We start from the raw sequence: 23,070 nt of genomic DNA, 5'->3' as shown, positions 1-23,070 counted from the left end.
GGAACAGCGTGCCCTTCCAGGACCCATCAGCTCCAAGCCAAGTCATTGTCCTTCAATGTAGTTGTGGAGGGCGCAGCTCAGCTCCAAGTCCAGTAGCCGTTTTCAATCTAGTTGCAGGGGGCGCAGCCCACCATCCCTTGTGGGAAATGAACCGACAACCTTGTTAAGAGCTCACGCTCCAACCAACTGAACCATCCGGCTGCCTCTGCATTTGTTTTATAGTTAACAATCACAGTAGCCATGTGAGGTCATTATTTGCACCCCATTTTACAGGAGGTTGAGTGAACTCCCCTGAACCAATCAGCATGCACTGAGACTGGATTTCAAAGACAATGCTAGTTCTAGATCCAGTGATTATTTCTAGTGCCGATCATTGTCTTCCAGTTGGGTTCCTTCAAGTAAAATGTCACCTGATTATGTCAAGTACTGGATGAGTAGTTCTGATGTTACGTGTGTGTAGCTGGTTTAGAAGCCTCCTTGAGCCCAAGGACTGGAAACTTTTTTTGCATCCCCCTGTCACAGAAAGGGAACAGGCATTGAGATCTTGGTATTCCAAGTTTGACCATCAACTTCACTTTGGCCTGCAAGGGTATATACCATGCCCACATGACCTTGCCCTGTACTGAACAGACTTAAAAGAGAGGCATTGTAGATACATCTTTTGAGGATGGACTGGACTAGATCTTCCTAAACTCCTACTTACTTCTCTGTGTCCTCTGAAATGCATGGTGTTTCTCAAAAGCATTATCAAAAAGGATTCTCTGGAGTCATTTCACATGGAAGCATTTGGTTCGCCTCAGAATCTCATATTACTGCGTCTTTGCTAATCAAACATGTTAACGTATTTATGTGTCCTTGACAGGCAGTGCATTCCTCATGGCTTTATAAGGAAAAGGATGAGTCTGCGCTATAGAGGTTGCTTTATAATTTGGATAAAAACTTTTTCCTGCAAAGTTCAGCAAAGCTATGACTTAGAATACCTAGCAATGTGAAGCCAGCGAGTGCCAGTGTGCCTTAGTCCTAAACTGCACAGGATGTCAGATCTTGTTTGATGTGGATTATAAAGACTGCTTTTGTAATCTGAGCTTTCCTCCATTTATATCAAAAGGGACTACAAATTCACTGATTCATTACCCAAAACTCTGACTTTTGAAAAATTATCCAAAGGTAAAAGAGTGCATAAGCTCTGTATTAATGTAACGCCTCTAACACAGCAGCATTTCGTAGTAAGAAACTTTAATTTTTTTTTTTGAAGGGGGATATATGAATATTTACAGTAAACGGAATAAATTAAGGCTATAAACAACCTCATATCAGTGCAAGTCAGGCTTTTGTGTTTGTTATTTTTCACAGTTTTATTGAGATATAATTCACAGATCATAAAATTGACCCATTTAAAGTGTATAATTTATTGGTTTTGAGTGTCTTCACCGAATTTTTGCAACTATCACTGTAATCTTAATTTCATATTTTTAAAGGATAAGGGAGTGTGGACCTGTAGTTATTGATTGTCAAAGATGTAGGTTTTTTTTTTTTTTTAATTTTTGTTTTAAATACTTTTCAAGTTTAACAAAATTTGTCGAGAAAAGTTGACCTCAAATCCTGCAAGTCAGTAAACCTGGTTATAGCTTTACTGAGAACTCTGAATGTTTGCACTGGTGTATTTAATATGCTTGCCTGTCTTATTTACTATTTAACAACTTGGTAATGGAGTTTGGGTGATCAGAATGGATTTTGGGGGTTATGTTTAGTTCAGAATGCTTGGATTCTTATTTTTGGTTTTTGAAAACTATGATAAATTGGAGGCCCTTACATAAATGCTATTTTCTTGAGTAAGAATCTGACGTCACTATTTGATTGCTTTCTTGGCTGTGTGTGTGGTACAGGCAGCCCTTGATTTTGGAATGAATATCAGTGGTTTACAGTGTAATTAGGAATCTGGGTACTTTTTCTTTCTCGTGTAGTTACCTCTCAGTTTTGTCTTACACATGCAGAAATAATTAGGTTGTATTTAAATACGTATAATTGATGTGTTTTTAGGTTTGACCAGGAGTTTTATCAAAGTGTAAAGGTGTTTGTAAAATCTAGGAAAAACCCAATTTCCATTCTATTACCTTTTGAAGAAAGGAAACATTTTTTAGACATAGTATACACTTTAAGAAGGGACTGAATGTGAATTTAAAGAAACAGCTATCCTAAAATATGCCCCAGCTTGCCTCCTAGAGGCAAATTAATTTCTAAGCCATTTTAAAAAGAGTAATAACATAAAGTTAATTATTGGAGAATTATTCTATAAAAATTTAATATACCATTAAGATATTTGCTGATTTACATCAAATTTATATAAAGGTTGTTTGAACCTAAACCTTTGCGTCCAGCTCGTAGCCTTTTCTAGGTTAGTTACATAAAAGCCTCTGAAAAATGTTAGACCTTTGAGAGAAGTTGTGATTTCAGAGATAAAGGGAACATGCTGTGAAAAGTATGGCCATATGGCATAATGACATAAATTCTGCTGTTCTAATCAGGAGGCTTGGGTTCTTGCACAGTTTCTGCCACTACCTAGTTATGTAATTGTGGACAAGTCATTTAACCTCTGCAGGGGTTATTTTCCTAATGTGGGAGTTTCTGTGGATGCTTCAGGAACCAAATTACCTCATTCTAGTTTAAAAAATAATTTTATTGCTAATCTTTTTTTTTTCCGTAAAATTCATAACTTTCCTTGTCTTTGGAATAATGTGATTGGAAAGATGGGTTTATTGTATAGATATTGTTTTCATTTATTCTAAAGAACAAAAGCTTTAGATCCCAAAGTACTATAATAATGTTTCTTTGAGGACCAAGTAAGTATTTGCTGCAAACTGAAATGGGCTGTATGTTCTGGGTTGTACCTTTTAGAGAGTCTATTTGAATTAAAATATCTCCCTATGATACCTTGTATCCTGATGTTGTCTATTTCATTATCTTTTTTTAAACTTAAATACCATTAACACTTGATTATCTGAAATGAATTCTCAGAAGTGATTCATACTTTTTAATTCTTAATGAATTAGTTATGTAAACTAGAATAGGGAGTTATGTCATTTTTACATTAGCTGGACTGTCATTTTAGACACATAATTAGAAATTGACTCTGATCCCTTTTCCTATGCAAGAAAAAATAGCATGTTTTCCTTAAATACCAAGTAAATTGGCAATTCTCTGTAAGAAAATTAAAAAAGAAAAAAATCCTTGAAGAAGTGTTATCAAGTGTCAAACAGTAAACTGGACTGAGAATTTACCATACTTTGTTTTCTACTCAGAGGGCCAGATAGTAAATCTTTTGTGCTTTGCAGGTCATGTGGACACCATGACAGCTACTCGACTCTGCTGGCCTCCTGAGAGCAAGTTGGTGTAGCTGTGTTCTAGTACCCGATTCGGCCTACAGGCTGTAGTTGGCTGGTTCTACCTGGTGACTTAGTTAATACACCCGTGTGTATTAAGTCACTCCCAAACGATCGTTTAGGACAATATATTTATAATAGTACGAATCATTCGACTTCATACCTTTTACGTACCTTTTACAAATGGCTTTCACATTTGTTTTTATCTGGATTTTTAACGCTTCTGTTGAGGATTTTAATCTTCCTTTTTTACAGTTGAGGAAACCTAGACTAGTGTACTGAGAGTATATGATCTTTACTCTCTTTTCCTGCTGTACATTTTATCAGAGAACTAGTGAGCTCACTGAGCAGATATCACCAGTCTTGCTCTGTGTTAGTAGGATCTCCTTTACTAGAATTTTGAAAGTAAATTCAAGTCCAAACGTAGCACTAGGACTATTCTCTGGACATCCAATTCATTCAAAATAATCATACAAAGTAAACTTTGGTAACAATTCTCCCCTAAAGGAAGCCCAAGTAAGCAGAAGGTGGTTTCCAAGAATAACCAGCTCTAGAAGTTCATAGCAGCTGTAAAAATATATCTTCAGTTGAAATTCAGCTTGTAATGTAGGGATACTTGAATTTTTCTTTTTCATCTTTCTTGATTTTTTTTTTTTTTTTTTGGCAAATTACTTAGAAAAAAAAAGTAAGCATATTTATTTATTGCTCTTAATACAAAAGCCAAATAATTTTGTCATGAAGGAGAAAAAAAAAATCGAGAAATAAATCTTGTACCAGTTTAATAGTTTTTTTTTTCTTGGCCATAGTTGGTGGTGGTTGGGTGATGGTGGGTTTCTTAACAGTGTTTACCTCCTGAGTAGATAAAAAGTGATTAGCTTTGGCAGTGATTTTTTTTTTTTTTTTTAAATATCTTGGTGATAAATGCATTGGTGGTTGTGACATAGGTTATTTGTAATATAGGTTATTTATATTTACTGTGTTAGAGTGCTCATCCTTCTCTTTGAAAATGGGCCATTTCATTCTGTCGAAATGAGGAACACAGGAAAATTGAACACCATTAGAATTATTGATTCGGAATTTTTAAAATCGAAGATAACTAAATCTGCAAAGATAAATGTGAGTTTAGCATATATTTTCCTTTTTAAAAAAAAAACAAGAAACACATCAAGCCAATATCTCAAATCCTGACTTTTCTGTCAATACACTAAAATCGATTGCTTAATTGTTCTTTTTGAATGCAGCTTTGTATTTGGCCCTTTACAAAGTTATTTCAGATTTTTTAAAATTTATAATATTTTTTCCTCTTTCTTAAACAGGCAGCTGGTTGAATGAGGAAATATAATGCTTGCTGCTTTAATATCAGTATGACCTGGGAATTCTGATATTTACCTCTTTGTACCTCAGTGCATCTCATATGTAGGGTTTTTTGAAGATTAAATAAGCTAATACATAGGAATCTCTGAGTGCCTAGCACATAGTAAGTTCTCAACTAATGTGAGCCATTTTGATTTTTATCTATTTTAAAATGGTCACTTTTTCTACAAATCGTCAAACTTTAAAATACGTGCCATAAAGATCATATGTTTGGTTGTTTCTATTATTAATGTATTTTTTTTAGAAGTCAGAGTTCATTAAAGGGCTGCATTACATGTGAATACTCCTATTATGTAACATTGCAAGGCTATTATTGGTCCATTTTTTATATTCATTAATCGTTAAATTTTGTTATTCACTATAATGCTAGACTGGGAAGTGGGTGTATTTTTAACAGGGATATTTGGAAACAAGATTAAAAATAGCTTGCTCCCTGGGACCACAGTGTTCAGTCACTGGGAAGTATTCAATTACAGAGAAGTTTCTCAGATCCTACACTAGCATCCTTTAGAAGGAACTGACTTTGCTGTTTCAAGAATATCCTATCCCTCAAATTCGTAGTAATGCCTTTCATTTGTTTAGTTATATTGTTTACAAGTCTTCCTGACACTTCAGCTCACCTCCTAACGACCTCAGGAAATGAAGTGGGTATTTTAAGGCTCTTCATTTAGAGCTGAAGCTGCCCAGAGGTATTATGTACTTTGATTATTGCCCTCTTGTTCAGGTGAACTTGGCAAGTCTAAAGATTGCCTTGTCTTCCTGACTCCTTTTCTCCCTCCCTTGTTCTCTCTCTCTTTGTCTCTTTCTCTCCTTTTTTTTTCTTTCCTTCCTTAGAGACTGCATTCTTCTCCTATTCTTCACTGATTAAAAATAGTCCTAAGGATTAGGAACTTGACCTGGCTTCATAGTTCAAATATATTTAAAACACACTTGAAGTTTTTTCTATAAGGGACAGGACTTATTGGCGAGAGGAGCTTTAAATGGTTTACCATTGTTCTAACTCCCAATAATACAGTGCCCACCAGGAAAAAAAAAATCAAATTGTTAAAGAAACTATGGACACTGAGGTAAAACATATAAGTTAAAGAAAGAAGGAGCTGCAGTATCACTTATCTATATAGACTTCAAAAAATCCCAGGGTAAAGAATCCCCTCTATCTACGGTGCTGTACAGGTATGCAGACCAAAGTCATACTGGACTGTGATCATTGTATCAAGATTCTGGAGGATCTAAAACTGCCTTCATATACTGGCTTTAAAGTGCCCTTCTAGACTCCTGTTTCGTGTTTTTTGTTCTTTTGTTCATTCAGTCATTTGCTCGGTCATTTATGTACTCCTTCATCCTTCCAATATTGAGTGCCTGCGCTGTGCCAGGAGCTGTCTAGTTGCTGTGGATCATATACTTTAGCGAACAAAACAGACAAATCCCTATCGTCAAGGAGCTTGTATTCATGTGGGAGAAGCGAAACTCAGTTTCCGTAAGAGTGTGATAGTCATTAAGATGATATATGCTTAGTGTCACTTTGGGCCTTAACGTCACACTTTACCTTTGCAAGATCTGATATCTTTCATATCTGGAACAAGTTATAAGAGAGAGTTTCGAGAAGGCAGGGATTAATGTAGCCTGGAGAAATTGGGGAAGTCTTGTGGAAGAAGTGGAATGTAAGCCGGAAGTGAGGGAGAACACTTAAGATGGTGGCAACATTAGGCAGAGGGATACACATTTGTTTTATACATAGAATAATAAAGAGACAAGTATGAGGGGATTTTGAACTTAAATACAAAAGATGAGCCAAATTTTAGACCAGCTTTGAATACCAGGCCGAAGACCTTGGAATTTATTCTTGTTTTAGATAATTATTGTAGATTCTTGATGAAGAGTAGTAATTAAAAATATAAATAAAAGGATAAAGGACCATGCCACGGACATAAAGGAAAGTGAAATTTCCAGTCCTGACCGTGAAGGAACAGCTTAGTGTCCTGGGGAACACATTTAAGCTCTACGGACACCATTTTCCTCCCTACAAAATAAATATTAAAGAGATGCTCTCTAAAGTTCTGGGATTTTACAAATATAAATTTATTATCTCGATCTCTCTAGCGTTTACCCACCTGTGGCTTTCTGAGCTTTTCCTGTAGAAGTTAGTGAGCTTTTATGTCAGTTATCACCTTGAGGTTGGAAAGCGGGAGAGCAGATTGAGAACCTGGCTGGTGAAGATTTGGAGATAGTGGTTGCAAGCTGGGTACTGTGTGGTTTAGGGTGGGGTGGGGTGGAACACTTGGACTTACGAAGGACATGGCTTTGAATCTAGTCTTTCTACCTGTTAACTGTGAGCCACATACGTCACCTCCGATTTCTGCCTGCCTTTTTGTAAAATACTAATTCACAAAGTTTACAAACATCATAAGGTTTCAGAAAGAATTATTGGAGAATAATATGCGTTAAGAACATGCTGTAAAATATTGAATAAACATTTGTAATTAGTGTTACTACTACTAATAAATGATTTCCTTCACATTCCATAGTGAAATACAATGACAGAATATAACGTTGCTTTCTAAAGCACTGCTCTCTTCCCTAGATGCCAGGATCTCATTTGGGAGGTATGAAAGCACTTAACAGGTGTTTGAATTCATTAGGCAATTATACACAATTCTCTCTTTCCTCATAATATCTAGTCTCATATGTAGACAATGGAGCTTAATTTGTACTTGCTTTAGCATATCATTTAGATGACCTGCCTTTGTTTAGATTGTTGAAGGAACAAGATATGTGGGTTGATTTGAGATATGGTGCAGGATAGAATAAAAATGGGTTTATTAAGAAATACGATCCTCACTCTAAAAGTTCTAGTGTGTTTTGTTTAGGAGTTATTATGGAAACCTATTCAACAATGGAATTTCCTGATATTACTTAAAAAGAAATGTTTGCGTTATAGGAGTCAAATAAAGATTCTAACGCATCCTACAATTTTTATTATTTTCTGGTACTCAAAATGTATAGCATGGTGTTAAGATTTTTCATCTTTTGGTTTTGTTATTGTTTGACTTGCCCATCACATGGGTTGCATGAGTTTTCTGCAGTTGTAAGTGTCGCTGGTGTTCATTGCTGTATTGAAGCTGCCTGATGGCATCGCATGAGGGGACAGTGACCAGTGCCTTTGAACAAGAGTGTGTTGAGTAGGGAGCAAGAAGATGGCCTTCCAGAAAAGTATTTTACCGAACACCTTCCACTTCCCCTTTGTTTAGTTCAGACTTACTGAGTGTCAGTCATGCACCTGGAAAACACTTCTTGCTCTTCTCCCAGCAGGGTTCTAAGTAAGGGCCAGGAGCCACTCAAAAAATGATTGACACTTGAGTCAGAGAGTGTCCACTAAACACAACTGTTAAAGCAGACAGAATTCCCATTAGATAAATGCATTTTGGACTTTATCCAATGATAATAATCTACTAAAACAAGTTGTCTAATCTTATAAATTAACTTAAAAAGAAAAGTGGATGTGGGGTGGAATTGCAAAATGTTTGCACGTGTAAGTTCAGTGTATTTAATTTTAAATAATTAGGCCATGGTAATGATTAGTACTAATTGGAGCTGTATTGAGCTGAAAGAATAATCCAAATGTGTTTTGAAGACTCGTGAGAGATTTTTGCAGTGAATCTTATTTAATTCTAGGGTGTTTTAAATAGACACTGCTAAAAATCAAAGATACACATCTTAAGGCAAAAAAACAACAACAACAACAAAAGAGATTTTAACCCTGTCTGAAACAATTTGAAATATTTATTGATAGCTACAAAGGCTAGACGTGCTAAAAAGGAAAATTAATGGGAAGAGTTTTAATGGCCCTCAAAATAGGTATTTAATACATGCAGAAATCTTTTTTTAACTAATTTGAAGTAAGGTGAAACTTTTGGGTTGTACTGAAGTCTTAAGTAGAAGACCAACACTGCAATGATTATATGGGTTTCAGAGTTTTCAAGTTGCTTTCTGTTTCAAAATCTTCTTGTGAAGTTTACCTATGAGCTTTCTGAACACCTCAATTCTCATATATGATCTTTAAAAGTTAGCATATGATTAAAATTCAATTTCAAACTCACATTAAAAGAGAAGGAAAGAAATGAGGTGGGTTACATTTACACAAAGATTTCATCTGTTTAGATTGGTAGCCACCACCAATAGGCTCCAAAAATCACATTTTGCCAAGTTGCTTCTGGCAAGAAGACCCTTTTGGGGAGCCTATCAGAACAGAACCTGAACTGAAAACTTTTTAGTATTTTAGTTTGTTCCCAAACATCTGGCTCATGGCCACTTGGCAGCTGTATCAATCATTTCTATGTCTGTATAACATGAAATGTGCAACTAGTTTATTATTTATAAAGCAAGCATAATTTGAGGGTCAACCTTTTGATGATTAATTCCAGCTAATAAAGACATGCATTTACGAAATGCTTATTTGATGGTACAAATGTTAATTTGTGCTCTTAGGAAAGTTACTCCATTTGTTTATAATGGATACTGCCGTCTAGGTTTACTGTTTTACTTTTCAAAAAGAAATTGGCTTTCGGAGTAATGAGATGCATAGGTGTGAAAGATTACTGTTCTTTTCAGGAAAACTCAATTTTTGTTTTTAAGATATTTCCAAGTAACCAGCCATCGGTTACGGCTGATGTCACTACTTTGCTGCTCCTTACGTCTCTTCTATATGAAAGGGAGAAACCAAATTGTCCACCTAACAAAGATTTGGAAGTAGAGTTGTTTTTTTCTCTAATAGATTCTACTAACCATAACTTCCTTTACTGCTCTGATGCACTTGAAAATTTGGCATCGTTGTTCATTTATTCTGTTTTCTGTTAGGCAGGGAAGGTAGGTGATGACCCCTTCTGCTTGCTCAGTAAACCTAGAATGTTCTACTCAGCTGATCTTGTAAAGATTCCAGTTCTGTTTGATTCTGCTCTGAATGACTGCTAATTATAATGCCTCAGTCTGTGCCACAGTGATGTCTGGGAATTTCTAAATCGTTGTAATCACCAGATATTGAAAGAAGAATTATAAAATTGATGGATGTTTTCCCAAGTGAAAATTTTCTCTCAAAAACTCTAATTACTCTGCCTCAGTTTCCCAATCACAGAAACAAGTGTTTTAAATCAGTGTGGCATTTTGAGAATAAAGACAAACTCCATGTGAGAAATATATAGGTAGAGGCCTGCATTTTTATTTTTGAGAAAAAGTAAATAATCATTTGTCCATGTTGGCATTTGACTCTGTATTTAGCAGAAGACAAGTGTAATTATTGAGTGGGAGCATATTTCCATTTAAAAACAATAAGCATTGAATTTATGTGTATTAAGGGACACCTACCTATAAGGTATGTATATTAAGTTTTATTTCTATATATAAATTTTTTTTTCTTATTTGTCTCTCTTTCTTCATAGAAAAACTCCCATACTCATTAAATAGCTGCCTATTATGGTATCTTGGAGAGAAGATGGCTGTATCTTGGCCTCCCCACTGAGGGAAGTCTCATTATAGTTTGTCTCTTTATGTTTCCAAAATGCTGGACTCAGATGCTTAACTCATTAATGAGACTGGAACGCATCTCATAATGGCTGGTTTGTCGCACTAAAGCCACACAGAGTTAAAAGAATGTTGCAGTTTAATCCATTGGCAGAGGAACTACATTTGCAATGCAGTTGCCCACTTGAGGAGAGATCAGTAGATGAGTTCCTTTCCCAAATTCAGTTCACTTGAAGCTCTTTCATTTTGATTTCTCTAACTTTTAGGTGTGTTTTTAAAGTATAGGGAAAGGAGTTTAATAAAAAACCAAAAATGTTCTGGTAGTCAAAGAGAGGTATCTTCTTTTGTTTAAAGTATTTTTTGATTCTTAGGTCACAAAGGATATTTTCTTCACATATTTTCTTCATAAAGGCTGTTTTGTTTCGTGGCCAACCTGATTTGACCATAGTGCACTGCCTGGTGGCAAGTGTTAACCTCTTATTTTAAGCTAAACAAGATTACTCTGAAGACTGGCATTCAGGGGCTTGCTTTTAGTGTATTGGGTTAGGGGGGGTGACACACCCCTTGCTGTTCAGGTCTTTGAATTCTTTGGGTACTTCAGTTTCTATTCCTTAGCTCTAGAAGAAGCTTGCCATGGGTACTCAAGAAATTTCTAACTGCTTGATTTCCCCATGTTAGCTTAATGGGGAAGAATGGGTCACCATGCCAACAAAACGTCTCAATTTTTGGACACGGGTTTAGAAGCATCCTTTCCTTGATATTTTACTCATTTCGGGGTTTATAGTGTGTGTACTACAAATGCTATATAGAGTGGCAGACAAAAACCAATCAGGACTTGAAATCAATATGTCATCTCTCATATCATGCTGTGTATAAACAACTGTGATCATTGAACCTGAATTTTGCTTCGTTCTGTTGTTCCATCTTTTTGGATTAATTTAGACGGCAGTTAAAATGTTAATGTGCAGTTATGTTGGTATTAATTTTCAATTGCTAATGTCAGTTGTTAATATAGTCAACCCTCAGTATCCGTGGGTAATTGGTTCCAGGACCCCCACGGATACCAAAATCTACGGATGCTCAAGTCCCTTATATAAAATGGCTTAGTATTTGCATGTAACCTGCATTTGCATATAGATTTGCATTTGCATGGATTCAGCATAGTACTTGGTGTATGGCAAATTCAAGTTTTGCTCTTTGGAACTTTTGTTTGTTTCCTGAAAAATTTTGATGTGTGGTTGGTTGAATCCAAGGATATGTAACCCCCAGGTACAGAGAGCCAACTGTATTTCTTCACTTGAAGCTTCCAGATAGTAACCTGTCAAAGCCCATCTACTTAATTTCATTTGATTTCTAAAGCTTTTTGTAACAACCATTCTTTAAATATTAATTTTATTTTTTAGAACAGTTCTAGGTTTACAGAAAAATTGAGAAGATAGAACAGAGTTCCCATATACTTCACACCCAGTTTCCTTGTCACCTTACTTTAGGATAGTATGTATTTTATAATTAATTAACCAATGCTCATACATTATTACCTAAGTTCATCATTTACTCAGATTTCCTTCATTTTTACCTACTGTTCTTTTTCTGTTCTGAGATGCCATCTAGGGTGGCGCATTGCATTTATTTGTCTTGTCTCCTCCTGGTTGTGATAGTTCTTCAAACTTAGCTTTTGATAACCTTCACAGTCTTAAGGATTTCTAGTTAGATATTTTGAGAAATGTTCTTCATTGGAATTTGCCAGATGTTTTCCTCATGGTTAGCTTTTTGTGGGTTTTGAGAGGAAGAACACAGGTGCAATTTTTTTTATCATGTTTTATCAAGGGTGCACAATATCAACATGACTTCTGCTGTTGATGTTGACCTTGATCACTTGGCTGAGTTAGCATTTCTCATGTTTCTCCACTAGAGTAATCCCTCCAGCTTCTCTCCTTTCTGTACTGTGTTCTGTGGAAGGAAGTCACTGCGTGGCCCACATATGGAGTGGGATGTTGGGCTTTCCCGCTTTGTGGGTGGAGTATGTACGTAAATTATTTGGAATTCTGTAGTGGAGGATTGTCTCTTCTCCCTCATTTATTTATTTATTGTATCATTTATTTATCCATATGTACTTAAGAATATTTATTTTATATGTTGGGTTATAATTCAATACCACTTTACTTGTTTTGTTCCTTGAATTGTCCCAGTTTTGGCTGTTGGGAGCTCTTTAAGCAGATAGTGTGTCCCTTTGACACTTTGACATCAACTTGTGTGTGTGTGTGTGTGTGTGTGTGTGTGTGTGTGTGTGGTACTTCCTCACTTTCTAGCACTTATAAATGCTCCAGGCTCATCTTGTGTATTTCCTGCCCCAGTACTAAAGTCAGTGCATTTCTCCAAGGAACCCTGGTTCTTTGTCTTGGAAACTTGTATTAGAAACCAAGATGTGAGCATTCTGTAATACCATTTAAAGAATAAAAAGTAAAATTAGGGAGAATCTCTTTCAAGTATGATTAAATGAAAGAAGGATAGATGGTCATCTTCAGTTCCTTCTCTGTAATTTACGGTTTTTTAAATGTTTTAAATAAAATGTTAATTTTTACCAGTGTTAGCTAGTATCATATGTATGAATAAAGATTGTGAGGAATTTCTAATAGGCTAATAGTGGTGATTGTAACTGAAATAAGAAAAGAGAAAAAAACAACAACTGTTGTTTTTGGTGACTTTTTGCTATCAAATCAACCCAAATGTGTTAGATTATAAACTTTGGATAAATATCATGTGTCATTCATTATGTCAAATACATGAAGTATGCTTTTGACACTCTTGGGATTTTTATATAACCATACACTCCCTTGATGAAAACCTTGCTGGTAAATGATACTCTGGTCTAAAGAAAATGTAAATTTTCATCAGTGAAATTCAATCTTTAATTGATTTATTAAGCTGTTATGCGTTTATCTGGGTATGTATAGATGCTTTCTGATGGATGTTTGAACATAGCATAAAGTATTATAGTATATTATAGACTCAGCTTGAATAAATTAAAGAATTCCTTATATTCAAAAGTGCTGAATATTTCAGAACCATATTTTTTTATGTCCCTAATCTTTAAATTCTTTCCTCACAGAGACTGGGTATGTCCATCCACTGAACCTCTTTATATCTTTTGAAACACTAAATATTAAAATTATTTTGTATTGTTTGTTAATGTGGAAAAAAATTTATAATCTTATATAGAGGGTAATTATTAAGGAAACCTATTTTGTCCTTTGAAGGAAAACAAAGGAAGTACCCTGACAACTTGATTATGGCAAAACTTTGATTAATTACATGACTATGTTCTAGAAACAATTACTAATTATCCTTTAGCCATATACTCCTTCTTGTCAGGAATTCAGAAAAATATGCTTTTATATTCACGTTTTGGGATGAGTCTCCAATGAGAACTATTTTGGAAAGGCAGGCAGTTAGGAAAAATCCTATATTATTGCTATAAGGGAAGCTTATGAATTCAGTGATGAATGGTGGATACAAAATAGAAGATGCTAGATTTTTGTTATGTCTAGATAGCCTTTTCTCTCAGTTATTCTTGTAACTTACAGATACTTATTTTTATCTACTTTGTTATTACAATTCTACTATCATTGCCAAGGGATTAATTTGGAATTAAATGAGCCTTATGCTTAAGTAATTTATTTTCATTAGGTTGCCAAAAAGTGAGTCTCATGATGGTTTTAATACTGTAAGCCAGAATGTTTACATTTTTCTTTCATTGAGTCTAAAATATTCCTTTTCAGTTTCCTTTGTGCCCCACAAAATATGAGATCAGAGCACAACATTAAAGCTGCCATCATGAATATCAATTTTTCTTGAATAATGGAGAGTAGAGATGTTATAGTTGATTTTTGCTTTTTTGTCTTGTGTTATTTCTTTAGTCAAAGACTCACATAGGAGAAAATAATTCACTACAGAGCTTCTTAAAAGCATCATCACTAATTAATATGGCAGGGTCTTCTTATCAGCTTTGATTTCATATTTAGGTGAGGGGTGGGAATGATTCTGACGTTTTATCATACATTTCACATTATTTGCTGATTAATAGCTACATTCATTTATTCCATGTGTGTACTCAAAGACTGGAGATAAAATTGTCAACTATGAACATTATATTCTTAGCTGATTTCCATCCTATGATTTCCTATGTCTGAGAGTTCCAGAAAAACTCCTCTAAAATTTTGTAATTAGAAATACATAGTTTTTGTTTTTTTTCAATAAAATGGATATTAGAGCTGATTTCCCTTTTTATGTGAAAGAAGAACTTTTAAAAAGATTAAAAACATAATATGCACTTATAGAAAAATTAGACTTTCATAAAGATATATGTCCTATATATAAAAAAAAAATTATTGAATATTGGGAACAGTGTGCTTCTCCAGGGCCCATCAGCTCCAAGTTGTCCTTCAGTCTAGTTGTGGAGGGCGCAGCTCACTGGCCCATGTGGGAATCGAACTGCAACCCTGTTATTTAGAGCTCGCGCTCTAACCAACTGAGTCATCTGGCCGCCCCCATATTTATATCATTTTGTAAATAGTGAATTAAAACATGAAGGAACCCTGTCTATTCAATAATTGACATGAAATGTATCTGATAAGATTTTTTTTTAAGAGTTGCAATTTTCCCATTTCTAATTCTACTTTTGTAACGAAGTTGTAGTTAGGAAAATGTTCCTTCAGAACATATGACATTGCTTTTATGTATACTTTTCATGAGAGGGATGGAAACAGGCAGAAAATGTGATGTAAAGGTGACAAGGCCAATATCTGCATATGATGACAACCAAATTATTTTTAAATGGCCTTGGAGTTGTACAATAGTGTTTAATTTATGAATGAGCCTTTGTGGGGCATTGGGAGTAAGTATTTATCATAACAGGATTTAAAAGGTGTGAGATAATGATAGGTAGAAACTGACTTTTGGTGAGCATCAGCGTTAAAGAATCATTTATTTGAATACAGTCATGTGCTTCTTAACCATCTTGATACATTCTGAGAAATCTGTCATTAGGTAACTTTATTATTGCATGAACATCAAAGAGTGTACTGACACAAACCTAGATGTATAGCCCACTACACACCTAGGCTGTATGGTACAGCCTATTGTTCCTAGGCTACGAGCCTGTACAGCAGATTTATACTGTATTGAATACTAAATTCAGCACTGTATTGAATATTGTAACATAGTCATTTATTATCATTATCAAGTATTATGTGCTGTAATAATTGTGCAGTAATTTTGTATGACTGGCAGTGCAGTAGGTTTGTTTACACCAGCATCGCCACAGTATTTCAGATCCATTAAAATCTTAAGGGACTACCCTCATATATGTGGGCTGTTATTGAGTGAAAAATGGTTATGTGGCACATGACTGTACCTACAAGTATCAGGCTCTGTATTAACCTCTGATGATTCAAAGATGTGTCAATTATTATATCCCAGATCTAAAACTGTGGTTTTGGGTCATATCATAATTTTGTATCTCAACTGAGGTACATTGTGTTTTTATCTAATTTTCTTGTGAAATTAAGAGATTTTCAAGCAAAATTAAGGTAAGGATTACAAAATAATTGTAGATAGATTAATTGGGACGTGGAAAAGTATTTTCTGATGTTGAGAAATGTAACAATTATAATAACTACAGTAAATACTAAATAGAAAACTGTAGGAATTAACACAACAGCTACTTATGTGCCTTTAATCAGAATTTAGATATGCTGACATTATTTCTATATTTGTTTCAAAAATTTTTTAACCTAGAAATGTAAGTTTAAGCATACCAGATTGTCAAACGTTTTAGTTTTCTTCCAATAAAATTTGGAGGGCTGTGAATAAACAGCAACTACTCATCAATTTAAAGCCATCTTTATCTCTTATCCATCTATCCATTTCCCTCCCCTCCCTGCCCTGGAAATTTCATTATCTCATGTTTGGTGTAATTATATCTAGACTTGAAAAAAAAATGCTTTACATACATATGTATGCATTTGTGAAAAATCTGTGTTATTTTTTCCTGAATACCTGTATGACTTTATAATATGCACATTTTACAACATGATTTTTCACTGGTCATGTTACCATAGAATCAATGATTTGGTTCATTTGTCTTAAAGTATTTTTCATGTTGATACAGATGTGTGTGTGTGTGTGTAAATGTACATATATTTGCATATATATATATATATATAGTGTGTGTGAGTGCATGTGTGTATTTTTAGCGTTATAGATACAAATGATGTGGGTATGCCATGGTTTATTTCCATATTGCTGTATTGAAATTTTTAGCTTTTTTCTTATTTTTGCTTTCATAAACAATGGTGAATTAGATGTTCTTGTGTTTAAATCTAAGAGGTTTTGTTAGAGTATGTAACTAAATTCAGATTATCAAATAATAGAAGATATACATTATTAATTTTTCCTCAGTACTTTAAAATTTTCCACCAAAACTATATAATTTGTATTTTTCCTATATGTGACTATCTTGTTTCAATGCAATTTTAGTGACAGATTTTTCAAATTTTCTTTTTTTTACTTAGATTCATCTGAAATACCTTTTTACAGTTTGATTTTCGTTTTTATTAATGAATGAAATTGAGCATTTGTTCAAACATCTTTGTTGTCTTTCCCCCTGAATTTCCTGTCTATATTTTTAATCTATTTTTATTGAATTATGTGCCTTGTGTGATTTATATTTAGGAGACTATTTTTTTTTTTTTTTATGGAAAGAAATCCTGTCTTCTGTATAGTGCAACAAGACCTGAATATCTCAACCCTAAATTCTACTTATTACAAAGATCTCAGTTCCTTTGTAGCCTGACCTTCGTGACACTTAATTTATTATACTTAGAATTCACTTTGTCCCCGAGCATGGGAAAAAGCTTTATTTATATTTCATTGTAGTTTATTCATTTTGAAGGAAGAAAATATGCTTTAAAACTTCATGAAATGAAAACCATAGACCAACAGTGTTTTTAATGTCGGAACTAAGCATTAGACTTGTACAAACAAGCAATGATTCTCAACTTCCGCTCCATTAGGATACTGGTATTTTTAAAAGCTTGCAATTGATATTGATGGTTCCTTAGATCTGAAAACTGTCCTTTAAGGGACTATGATTCTACTCCTCGCAAAGTGTTTTTTTCTGGACACAATACAATACATGAAGCTCCAAGAGCACAGGATCTCTTGTCTCTGTTCTTTCAGGTGCGTATCCAGTGCACAGTAGAGTGCCTGCTACATAACAGTGGCCGTAATGAAATGTTGAATGAACTGATTATGTTTTTGTTATTAAATTGCAATCATTTTCTGATGTTCTCAATCAAAGGCTATACGCAGATAATGTTTAATTTTCCTGACTTTGAAGTCTCATCGTCTATGTATGGATTTTCACTAGTTTTAACTTAACAAGCTTACGGTGGCAACTCTCAGAACTCTCATGCCTTATCTCAGAAATACCTGTGCTGAATCAATCTGACACACCAAGCCAAGAACAAAGAAATGCTGAGGCTAATTGTACGGTCACTTGGCTCCCAGCTATGGCTCAGTAACAATTTGCTAATTTGATTTCATCCATATATCAGAGCATAGGAACTAAAATTAATAAAAAAAACCACCTCTTCTATGCATTTTTCCTTTCACCTTATTTTTAAGGTTATTTCCACAGGATCAGTATATAAAGTTAGAAGAGAGTTTGGGTTTTATCAGAATCCTCTTTTTATACATGATATATTTTACCAAAATTATATTGGAAAGCATTAAAGCGACTTAAAGCTGTAACTTCAAATTTACGCTATTTAAAAAGTGGTTGCTAGTCATGAAGCCTGAGAACTCTTCCATTTTAAACATTTTCAAATCAATTTTCTTTTATGTATGAGTTTAATTTTCCTTTAACTTTGTCATTTATTTAGCCCTTACAGACTTCACCGTTAAGTGAGAATGAGTGTATGAGAGCATGTCATTTTGGGACTTAGTTATGTCAGTTGCTTAAATTGGAGACTATATGAAAATATTTTAAATGCAAAGTACTACATAAATTAATGCTAATGTTTTATTTTTACTTAGGCTTTTTTATTTTTGTCATTTTCTCAGTATTTAGACGTCTTACATAATATTTACCATTGAATAGTTTGTATCACTCACATCTCTATTTTGTAGTTTATTGTATTTAATATTCTTCCAGCATCATAAACGCTAGAATCATTTTTATCACATCTTTGATCTCAATGTCTTATTTTGATAACAATTTATTAAAATATAATAAATTACTAAAGAGGCTTATATTAAAAATTAATGAATAAAGTAGTTTTGCCTTTTGGCACTTCTATCTTTAGGAGTAAAATAGAATTACATAATTATTAAATCCAACTTATTTTGGGGTTTCATGACTAGCAAAGAAACCTGATTATATTTACCTCCCTGTAAAGTTCTCTTCCTGCTTTGCTTTTGTTCTTGCCTGATTGCAGCTGTTTTTGTAATGGCTTCTTCCTTTCTCTCTTTCTCTCCACTCAGTCCAACCAGAAGATATTGTTATGGAGAGGCCTTTAGTTACAATTTGGAAATGGACTTTCAGTACATATTAAAAATTGAATTGTTTTTCAAGTTCGATCTTCTTATCCATGATATCTTTTCTCATTTATGCCAAATGTTATGTTTCTCCTTTGTGTAATTCACGAATACTCAATTATGTGATGGATCCACCAAGTTATTACACTTTTAACATTTGGTTTTGTGTGGCGTCATTTTTTTTTTTTTTCTATACTCAAGAAACTTTAAGACTTTTGCTGTGTAGGATTTCAGAGGAGCCAAGGTAATGGTTTGCAAAAGTTACTTTTAGATGATAAAGAGGCTTTGAATCATTTCATTTTTCTCAGAGAGACCTGAAAGTTAAACGTTGATGATGACTGAACATATTACTCTCCCTACCATTAAAAATTCTAGATAGTGTTACGAGAATTGATTTTGAGCAGAGGTCTGCTACACGTGTTTTTAAAACACTGAGACAGTTTTGTGAATTTAACATTATTATGATTTGATATTAGTGAATAATTCAATGTCCTAAAATTGTCCATAATTTCCATGTTTGTGTTTCTCATTTTCATTATTCAGATTTTTAACTTATAACCTCTTCTCCCTTTACTTCTTTATCTATAGATGTCTATATCACATTTCCTTTATCCATTTATCCATTGATATATTCTTGGGATGCTTCCATTATCTTGGCTATTGTAAATAATGCTGCAGTGAACATGGGGGTGCAGATAACTTTTGGAGATAGTGATTTCATTTCCTTCAAATAAGTACCCAGAAGTGGAATTGCTGAATCATAGGGTAGCTCTATTTATATTTTTTTGAGGACGCTTTATACTGTTTTCTATAGTGGATGTACCGATTTTCATTCCCACCAACTGTGCAGAAGGGTTCCCTTTTCTCCATATCCTTGCAACCACTTGTCACCTCTTGCTTTTTGATAATAGCCATTCTAACAGGTGTGAGGTGATATCTGGTTGTGGTTTTGATTTGTATTTCCCTGATGATTAATGATGTTGAGCATCTTTTCATGCACCTGTTGGTCCTCTTTATGTCTTTTTTTGGAAAAATGTCTATTCAGATCCTACGCCCATTTTGCAGTTGAATATGTTTCTTCTATTAAGTTGTATGAGTTCTTTATATATTTAGGTTGGTACAAAACTAACTGCGTTTTAAAGGGTTAAAAATAGTTGCAAAAAACGCAATTAATTTTGCACCAACCTACCATTTTGGCTATTAACCCCTTATCAGATACTTGATTTCAAAATATTTTCTCCATTCCACAGATTACTTTTCATTTTGTTTATGGTTTGCTTTGCTTTGATGAAGCTTTTTAGTTTAATATAATCCCACTTGTTTTTGCTTTTGTTGTCTTTTGCAGATTTTTCTTAAAATCAAATTTATCGGGGTGACAATGGTTACTAGAATTACATAGATTTCAAGTGTACAATTCTGTAATACATCATCTCTATGTAACATTGTGTGCTCACCAGTTCTCCTTACATCACCATATATTTGACCCCCTTTACCCTCTCCTACCACCCGCTGGTAACCACTGCAAATTGTTTTTCAAACTAAATATTTGATAGATCCATTGTAAGGTGCCAAGCACCATTCTGAATGTCATTGAGTATGAAAATTCTGTGCAAGGCCAGATTGTGTGCAGTACGAGATCGCATTACCAGTGAATCATTGGGGATGGGATATGGTATCCATCCCTCCCTCTCCCCCAACTGCCTCTTCAGGACTCAGGTCGTTTGAGATCAGTAAGTTCTTCTTCAGGCTGAAAGAGTCCGCCAGAACATTCTCATTAACAGTGATGCCTTTTTGCCTTCCTCTGACAACTTTCTTTCTCTTAAAATAGTAAATCAGTTCTTAAAGTCATTTTATTTTTAAAAAGTTGTCATCAACGTGAAAAATTGGGTATTCATGGAGAGTGTTAATGAATGTTTGATGTCACTGATGTCAGTGGCGGCATGGGGGTGGCAGATGAACGCTTAAGCTGTAAATTCTGCAAGGAAATCCAAGACAGTGAAATGAAGACTGGCATAGACATAGCTAAATACTGATCCTGCCTGAGAGCCGAGCAAAGTATTGTCATACCCCATGTTTTCTGTCATGACTGCACTTTGTTTTTCCCCAGAATCTAAACTATACAATGAAAGAAGACAGTTTACTTTATGTCATTAGGTGCCTACTATAGCCCATGCAGAATGCCAAGTACTGTATTGTTGTCGTGTTTTGACCTGATACCAATTCCAAGAGGGAAATATATTCAGCCCATTTTGTCGAGGTCAAGAACTTGAAGCTTTGGTTATTGGTACTTTAGAAAAGGAACGAGAAGAAAAGATACTCATCGAATGTTATCAAAAGTTGCATATGAAGTAGGATTCTACAGTCAATTTTTTTTCAGATTAGAATTCCCCTCCACAGGTTTAGAAGCAGATGGAAATGCAGTCATATGTTTGAGACATAGTGCTGCATTTTTAACTGTCCATTTAAGAAAGTATTTCATCTCAAAAAGTTAAGTGTTTTCATGCTGTATCGATGATCTTAATTTTTTCCCCTCTTTTTGTTTGTTTTTGTTTTCAGGGGAAGAACTTGTCTCTTTTCCTCAGCATTAGTTTGTTAACTTTCTGGGGTACTTCCCTTTTGGGTGCCCGTTTATACTGGATGGGAAACAAACCACCGAGCTTTTCCAACTCTGACAACCCAGCTGCTGATTCGGACAGCCTCCTGGCTCGCACGCTCACCTTCTTCTACCTGCCCACCAAGAACCTCTGGCTGTTGCTCTGCCCAGATACTCTCAGTTTTGATTGGTCAATGGATGCCGTGCCTCTGCTCAAAACGATTTGTGACTGGAGAAACCTACACACCGTGGCCCTCTATATTGGGCTCCTCCTCCTTGCCTACTATGGTTTGAAGAGCCCAAGCATGGAAAGAGAATGCAATGAGAAATTTGTAACCAATGGCAAGCAGAATGCCAATGGCCATAGCTGCCATTCAGATGTGGAGTGCCGGAACTCAGAGATTAAGCCCAGCTTTGCATCCAAAGTCGAGAATGGCATTAAAAATAATGTGTCCCAGAGAACACAACTTCCTTCTACGGAGAACATCGTTGTTCTGTCTTTATCTTTGTTAATCATACCCTTTGTTCCTGCCACGAACCTGTTTTTCTATGTCGGTTTTGTAATTGCAGAGCGAGTATTGTATATTCCTAGTATGGGCTTCTGCCTCCTCATTACAGTGGGTGCCAGAGCCCTTTATGTTAAAGTCCAAAAGCGGTTTCTCAAGAGCTTGATTTTTTATGCTACAGCTACTTTAATTGTTTTCTATGGACTCAAGACTGCAATCAGGAATGGAGACTGGCAGAATGAGGAAATGCTGTATAGGTCAGGGATAAAAGTAAACCCCGCTAAAGGTAATAATTTATTTTATTCTTTTGCCTAGACGGTTTACTCTTTCTGCCTTTGTGTATCTTTGCTTTTTGCCTTAAAATACAGTATTAAGGAAGATGAGGTCCTTTTGTGCAATACCTATTATCTTGCCTTCTTTTTTCACTTTTTAAGAGATGAGCAGTACAGTTCAGAGACATATCAGCGTGTTTGGAATAGGGAAGTATTATTTTCCTCTGTTCTTGGCTACACTTGTCCAGAGGAATTGGAACTGTTCTGTAAAAATATTGACTATCACAAGTTTAGAAAAATGCTTGTTTTTCACATTTTCAAATACTGCTATGGACATCGTCTCTTTCATCATGTAATAAAAGTCAGGTTATCCCACTTATATATACTTCAGCTCTTCTGTTTTCTAAGCCTCACCTGAGGAAATTCCACAAGACTAACACTGACATCTTTAACAGAGTTGGAGGTAAGGCTACCTCTGAATGTTGGAATTGTGTCTCTAGGTGTCAGTGTATACGCATGCAAGCGTGAGTCACCCTTAGCTTGGCAGAGGCTAAAATCATCAGGTGTTGCCAAGTAGTTAGCACATTCTTATTTAAGAGCTCTTAAGTCACTTGGGGAAATAAAATTTCCACTGTACAATGAGAAGATGGATCATATTTTTTACTATTGTTTTGGATTTAGAAAGTTATTTCAGCAAATCTCAGAATCGATATCCAGGGTAGAAAGTAGTCTCCTTTAGAGCATAAATGAATGGTCAAAAGCTGTTACAATGGATGTATCTGGTGTAAGCAATTAAATGGTGGTGGAAGCTAGAGAGCAATTGAATGAAAGTA

General features: G+C 34.9%; 1 protein-coding gene across 5 annotated transcripts in view; it reads left to right on the top strand.

The window, feature by feature from the left end:
* TMTC2 (transmembrane O-mannosyltransferase targeting cadherins 2) overlaps positions 1–23,070 on the top strand; it is a 386,679-nt gene that overhangs the window by 180,159 nt on the left and 183,450 nt on the right. For all 5 annotated transcript variants that reach the window (XR_012493906.1, XR_012493907.1, XM_019754143.2 and 2 more), the window contains exon 3: positions 21,423–22,251. Coding sequence is in view for 3 of the 5 variants with exons in the window: in XM_019754143.2 (XP_019609702.1) it covers positions 21,423–22,251 (829 nt within the window). In the remaining 2 variants the exon portion in view is untranslated. The remainder of the gene's footprint in view (positions 1–21,422; positions 22,252–23,070) is intronic.

Source organism: Rhinolophus sinicus, linkage group LG02 (assembly GCF_036562045.2).
Source record: "Rhinolophus sinicus isolate RSC01 linkage group LG02, ASM3656204v1, whole genome shotgun sequence".
Taxonomy (NCBI): Eukaryota; Metazoa; Chordata; class Mammalia; order Chiroptera; family Rhinolophidae; genus Rhinolophus; species Rhinolophus sinicus.
The sequence above is the reverse complement of the archived record's forward strand: the minus strand, read 5'-3'. Positions and strand labels throughout refer to the sequence as shown.